General features: G+C 37.1%; 1 protein-coding gene across 1 annotated transcript in view; it reads left to right on the plus strand.

Annotated features, from left to right (window-relative positions):
- Window positions 1-5,259, plus strand: part of FBXL13 (F-box and leucine-rich repeat protein 13) — a 203,763-nt gene extending 198,504 nt beyond the window's left edge. Inside the window, exon 19 of the mRNA XM_010848085.1 lies at window positions 5,041-5,259. Coding sequence (XP_010846387.1) covers window positions 5,041-5,224 — 184 coding nt within the window. The 3' untranslated portion in view covers window positions 5,225-5,259. The remainder of the gene's footprint in view (window positions 1-5,040) is intronic.
- Window positions 5,260-6,574: the final 1,315 nt, after the last annotated feature.

Here is a 6,574-nt window from a genome sequence, read left to right on the forward strand (position 1 = left end):
TTTGAACTGTGATGTTGGAGAAGACTCTTGAGAGTCCCTTGGACTGCAAGGAGATCCAATCAGTCAATCCTAAAGGAAATCAGTCCTGGGTGTTCATTGGAAGGACTGATGTTGAGGCTGAAACTCCAATATTTTGGCCACCTGATGCGAAGAGCTGACTTATTCGAAAAGACCCTGATGCTGGGAAAGATTGAAGGCAGGAGGAAAAGGGGATGACAGAGGATGAGATGGTTAGATGGCATCACCAACTCAATGAACATGAGTCTGGGTAAACTCCAGGAGTTGGTGATGGACAGGGAGGCCTGGCGTGCTGTGGTTCATGGGGTCGCAAAGAGCCAGACACTATTGCGACCAAACTGAACTGAACTTTTAATCCCTTTTAATTTATGAAAAACAAAAGTCATTTACAAACTAAACCCTCTAATGTAATACAACTGTTTGTGGCATTTCATGTTTGAAAATCTTTGTTCTATTCTGATCCAAAGAAACCTCTCTCACCAGGTTAAATGTGTAATGACTAACCATTGTAGTAGACTGCTTCAGTTTTCAAATCATTTCTTACCAGGTCTTGGTATTGCTCAGGCCAAGCCTGAGTAGAAGGTACTCAAAGGATTCCATATGCATGTGAAAGAACTTAGAACACACAGTGATTCCTAAGTAGACATTTTCTTTTCAATATTTCCCAGCTCCCATATAGATTACAGCATCAAGCTATTAAAAAGAAAGAGGGGGTGTTTGAGACAAACAGGCAGACAAACATGTTTCTAGCAGGAGCATTCAGTTTCTACATTTTCAAGTTTTCTGATACTTTTCAAAAGTTCTTATGTGCAAATACACAGCTACACAGAATGTTGTGAAAAGTAACTCTGAAACTCACTGGCAGTGAGTTTGAAATGGACCATGCTGGTCCGTTCTCTTGGTTAGGTCCTGTGTCTTAGGAGTCAGTCAATGCAAGGATGACCAAAGTCCTAGTAAGGTGGTGAGGGCAGCTAGTTCATGGCCTAAAGATTTTCTAAAGGGGGGAGAGGAAGCAGACTAGGAACTAGTCTACACTAGTATTCCAACTCTAAAACTAATGCCAAATTTGCCCTAAACAGATTCAGATTTTTCAGTTTTCCCCAGGACCATGCTTGCTGGTAAAATATGTAGGACTAAGTTATCCCTAGAGACATTCTAGACTTGAGGAAGCCTTAACCTCCTGGCGTTTGTGACTGGGGGAAGAGGATCTCAGATCTGATCCTTTGTTCCTCTCTTGTCTGGATCACCTTCAATGGCCAGGAGGCCCTCTGATGTTTAGTTTCAGTGAAGCTGACTGTGGGTAAAAGGCAGAGCAGTGCTCATCACTAACAGCTAAAGTAGAGGCAGTATGGAATTGCAGAAGTACTGTGTACTTCATCCATGGCCAGGGATCAATCTGCAGCTTTTTCTTTTTTAATATGCAGTTCATTTTTATTCTGTCACATGATATTGCACTTAATGAGTAGTTTTCCTATTCATTCCCTATTTTTCTTGTCTATATGGAGTCAAAATCCCCAACTTTCTTTTTCTTGTTACTTTTTCAAACTCCCATTACTTGCTAACTTTTTATATCACATTACCTACCATCTATCTTCCTGGGTCTTATAAGTCATTTGAGGAACTCTATTACCCAGTATTTATGTATCCTCAAACTTAATACTGGAGAAGGGAATGGCAAGCCACTCCAGTATTCTTTCCTGGAAAATTCCACAGACAGAGGAGCCTGGCAGGCTCTAGTCCACATGACTTAGTGACTGAACAAACTTAGCATTAAGAGTACTTATCCTCTTACCAGTTAACTAGAGTTCTCAAAAACTCTTGCTCTTCTGAGGCCAAAGGTTGTACATAATTTGCTCAACTATTTACAAATCTTTTACTCCCAAACATGTCCTTTTCCTGTAGGTCAAGACCTTGTTGCATAAACTCAGTAGTATTGTTATCATCAGTGGCATTAAATCATTATCAATAACTGTGAAATATAGTATGTGTGTCCAGCGCTCTGCTGTTAGGATGTTGGAAACAGCAACCTAAACCAAACCAAACTGGACCAAAAACCAGCAGAAGATAAGACAGCTAAAGGGCTCCTCAGTAAACTACTAAAGTCTCTTTGATTTCGCTATTACTGCTGTATTTCAGGAGATACCAAGAAATGTGATATGCCCTTAAATACCTTCTTAAAGGAAAGAAAAATAACAAAGTCTAAAATTATAAACAGTTGATACCATGAAACTATGTACTGGAAAGAAACTAATTCTATGGTCAACTTCCTACGAAAGTTTAGAGGAGGTAACAATGGGTTGGAGTCTTGGATTCATTTTGATATTTGGCAAAACTAATACAATTATGTAAAGTTTAAAAATAAAATAAAATTAGAACAAAAAAAAAGAAATGAAAAGTGAAAAAAAAAAAAAAAAGACAGGCAAAGTTTAGACAGGCAGAGACAGGCTGAAGGGTAAGTAACAATGGATCTCTGTTGCCCAGGCTAGTGCTTTAACCTTTTAACCATGCTTCTGAGTCCCCCAGCATTTGGTATTATATTGTGGCAGGTTTTTGAGGTTAAAAAAAAAAAAAAAATCTCACAGGAAACACTTTAAAAAACATGGCAATCTTGTCAACTACATAGAATTGAAAAGGGAGAAAAATCTTCAGAAGAAAATAGAGAAAGCTAAAGATATCTATTATTTTTGCATGATACTATTCTACTTAGAAGACATAAAGATTATATAAGTAATTTAAAACACAGAATCACACTTCTTAAAAAAGATTGAAAAATTAGCAGAATGCTTTTTTTTTCAATCTTTATATTGAAAATTTATATTCAAAATTTTTCAATCTTTATATTGATTTTGGACTTTATAAATTTATAAATTTTCAAACTTTATATTGATATTGGACTATAAACTTATCTTCAAATTTGAGAATAAATATTTCTCTGAAGAGAAGACATCTCTTTGCTAAGTTTTAATGCACAGGGATTTGTGGCTCAGAACTAGAAATTAGTATAACAACTGCTTTTCCTTAAATTGTTCTTTAAACTTTTGTAAGTTTTATGAGTGCAAGTATAGTAGCCAAAAAGCAATGTGGTAAGAAACAGAACTGGCAATGCTTTGGCTGTCTCTCTGCTGAGTTTGCTTACAATTATTTTAAACTACCTAAGATTTGACTGAAGTGAAATGGTCTTTTAAACAACTGATGTATCTTAGCTTTTTTGTAAATTTCATAGCCATACCAGAACTCATATGGCCACTGAACACAAACTTAAGTATATGACATCAGCCTCCATATTAATGACTCAGTTTCCAAACTTATGCAATTAATAACTGAATGTAATATACAGTAATAGCAAGCAAAGAATCCCCTACATGGGCAAATGTTGTTACTTATCTCTGTTCCTACAGAAGCTGCCAGTTACTTATTTCCTTTCTAGTGCTGATCTCACCATTCAAACCAGCTTCCCAGGAAAATCCTTCTGTCCTGGAAATGACATTATTTTCAAGTTAGATATACTTTTTTTCTGATGTTGAAATATTGTGCTTTATAGGACATATATATTTGGTCATTCAGAGGATCAAAATTTATCTTTAATATATATATTTGGTCTTCCTCCATGGTTTCTGGCTCACAGCTCCCAAAATCTTTGGAATTTCCTGAGTGATAAGAGCAATGGAAGAATCTTTTATCATAGTATTTGGTCTCTTACCTTCAGTTTCTGAAACTGATTCAGAGCCACAAGGTGAAATGATGGGTGTCTTGTTATTCATAACAAGTCCCTTTCTACTACAACTGAGTTTATGTTAAGGAGGTGACTTCTGGAAAGCACCTAAGAATGAGGGCTGGTTGCCAAGGGAATCAACCATGAATAGAGGAGTGAAACATTTTCAGGATGATTTCAAAAATCACCCTCTGATTTCTGGGGAGAAGTGAGGGACTGGAGGTTGACTCAGTCACCAATGGCCAATGATTTAATCAATCATGCCTACATAATGAAGCCTCCATAAAAACCCAAAAGGAACAGGCTGAAGATCTTCAGGTTGCTGAATGCATAGATTTGGGGCGAGTGGTATGCCTGTAGAAAGCAACGATCGGCATCCTTTCCCCATATCTTGCCCCATGCAGCTCTGATACCTGGTTGTTCTTGAGTAATATCCTTTAATGAACCAGTGATTCAGTGAGTAAATGTCTCTGTTTTCTGTGAGCAGCTCTAGGTAGTAGATCAGAAGCCCAGGTAACAACCTGGACTTGAGATTGACATCTGGAAGGTTTTCCGTGGGTCTGAACTCTTAACTTGTAGAATCTACTGCTATACCTGGATATATAGTGTTAGAAATGGGCTGAATTATAGGATGGCCAGCTGGTATCTTAGAACTGTTAAGTGGTGTGGGAAACACCACCACCCCATGTTGGAACTGGGGTCCCAAATGACTTTCTGATGATTTCTTTGCTTTCTTCTTTCTAAGGAACACATATTTTTAATCATTTTGGTCATGGACACCTTTGAGAAGTCAATGAAAGTCACAAACCCTCTCCTCAAAAAAAAAGCATAGTAGATACAAAACTGCATGAATTTTCAAGGAATCCCTGGGCCCTCCCTGAAATTCATCCGCATATCCAACAGGGATCTGTGGACTCTAGGTTAGGAGCACCTGCTCTGGTGCACAGCTAACTTTCACGGGTTGCCTAGTTAGGATACTTCCATCAAAGAAACCTGAATAACAAGCTCACTTAGGAGTGCTAGCTGTAGAATGCCCTCAGTGTTTCCAGGCCTAGGCCATGCTATTTCCTTACCTATTTCAGTATCTGTTAATCTTTGAACTGACTGAACCAGAGAACTACTGAGCTACTGAAGCTTTGGGATCCTGATCATTAGCACAATTTACCCACACCCTCCCGCTCAGGAAAGCAAAAGAGATGTGAACTCGAGTTGTGACAGTGAGTTCTTTAACTCCCAATGTGGTCGAATTTGAAAATTCTGCACTAGCAATTACTTTTTCAACTAGCTAATGCTCATCACTGTTATTACAGGGAGGCAGCTATAAGAATGTCATCTATAGTTCAGCACCAGGAATATAGCGCTTCTAACCCTCCACTTTGGTTTGGCTATGATTCTGAAGGCAAGTCTCTTAGAGAGAAACAAAACACATCACTTAAAAATTCAGAACTGACTGCAAAAGAGTCAACATACAATAATGAAGAGGAAGCAGTATGACCTTCAACCTCAAGCAAGAACCAGAAATGTAGAATCTGGCAACTTCATTTAATGTAAGTATTTTTTACTAGCTGGATCTGAACAGTGTAAACAAGCTGGAAATCATTTCCAGATTTTTATTCCAGCTATGTATTTGTAAATACATCTATGAGTTCTTCTAACAATCACGATTAAAAAAAGCCAAATCAAGTACTGCTACTATGTAACTTTTCTACTTTAATTTACCTTAATCAAACCAATTGTTTTGATGAGATTATCAAATTTAGGTTACAGTTGTATACAAAACAATCTTGACAGATGTGATGTTTTTGACAAGAAATTTAGAAGCTTCTCCTTAGAAAAGAAAGCAGAAGGCTATATAAAATAGTAAGCATTTTGAGTGAGAGCAATGACATTAAGGATCTGTAAGGCTTTATTATAAATGATACAGATATACATTTTAAAAAGAAACAAAGCTTTCTAATAATTTCTAGACACTTAACAAGAGAGATCTAAATGCCAATTAACCCAGGACTCATTTCAACATTTGACTTAACAGTCAGAGGCAAATTAAAAAGAAACAGTCCCTTTTAGTCAAATTTGCACGGTCCCTGCAATGTCTCAGAAAGATCTTTTTTTATTGAAGTATAGCTGATTTACAGTGCTGTGTTAGTTCGGGTGTATAGTACAGTGATTCAGTTATACACACGCATGCACATAAGTTATTACAAACCCTTGAGTTCCCTGTGCTTTTCAGAAGATCCTTGTTTGTTATCCATTTTATATACAGCAGTGAGTACATGTTAATCCCAAACTTCTAATTTATCCTTCCTCCCACCACCTTCCCTTTGGTAACCATAAGTTTGCCTTCTATCTGTGGGGTTATTTTTATTTTGTAAATAGGTTTGTTTATATCTTTTTCTTAGATTCCCTATATAAGTGGTATAATATGATATTTGTCTTTGGCTTACTTCACTTACTGTAATAATTTCTAGGTCCATCCTTGTTGCTCCAAATTATTTCATTCTTTTTACGACTGAGTAATATTCTGGTGTGTGTGTGTGTGTATGCATATCTATATATATTTCACATTTTCTTTATCCATTCATCTGTTGATGGACACTTAAGTTGCTTTCATGTGTCCTGACTATTGTAAATAGTGCTGCAATAAACACTGGGGTGCAAGTATCTTTTCAAATTATAGTTTTTGAGTGGGAGTGCTAGAGCATATGAAAGAAATTGAAGAGCAATATTGCGCAGGAACCTAGAATGTTAGGTCCATGAATCAGGGCAAATTGGAAGTGGTCAAACAGGAGACGGCAAGTGTGAACACTGACATTTTGGGAATTGGTGAATTAAAATGGACTGGAA

This window comes from Bison bison, unplaced genomic scaffold (genome assembly GCF_000754665.1).
Source record: "Bison bison bison isolate TAMUID 2011002044 unplaced genomic scaffold, Bison_UMD1.0 scf7180017864260, whole genome shotgun sequence".
Taxonomy (NCBI): domain Eukaryota; kingdom Metazoa; phylum Chordata; class Mammalia; order Artiodactyla; family Bovidae; genus Bison; species Bison bison.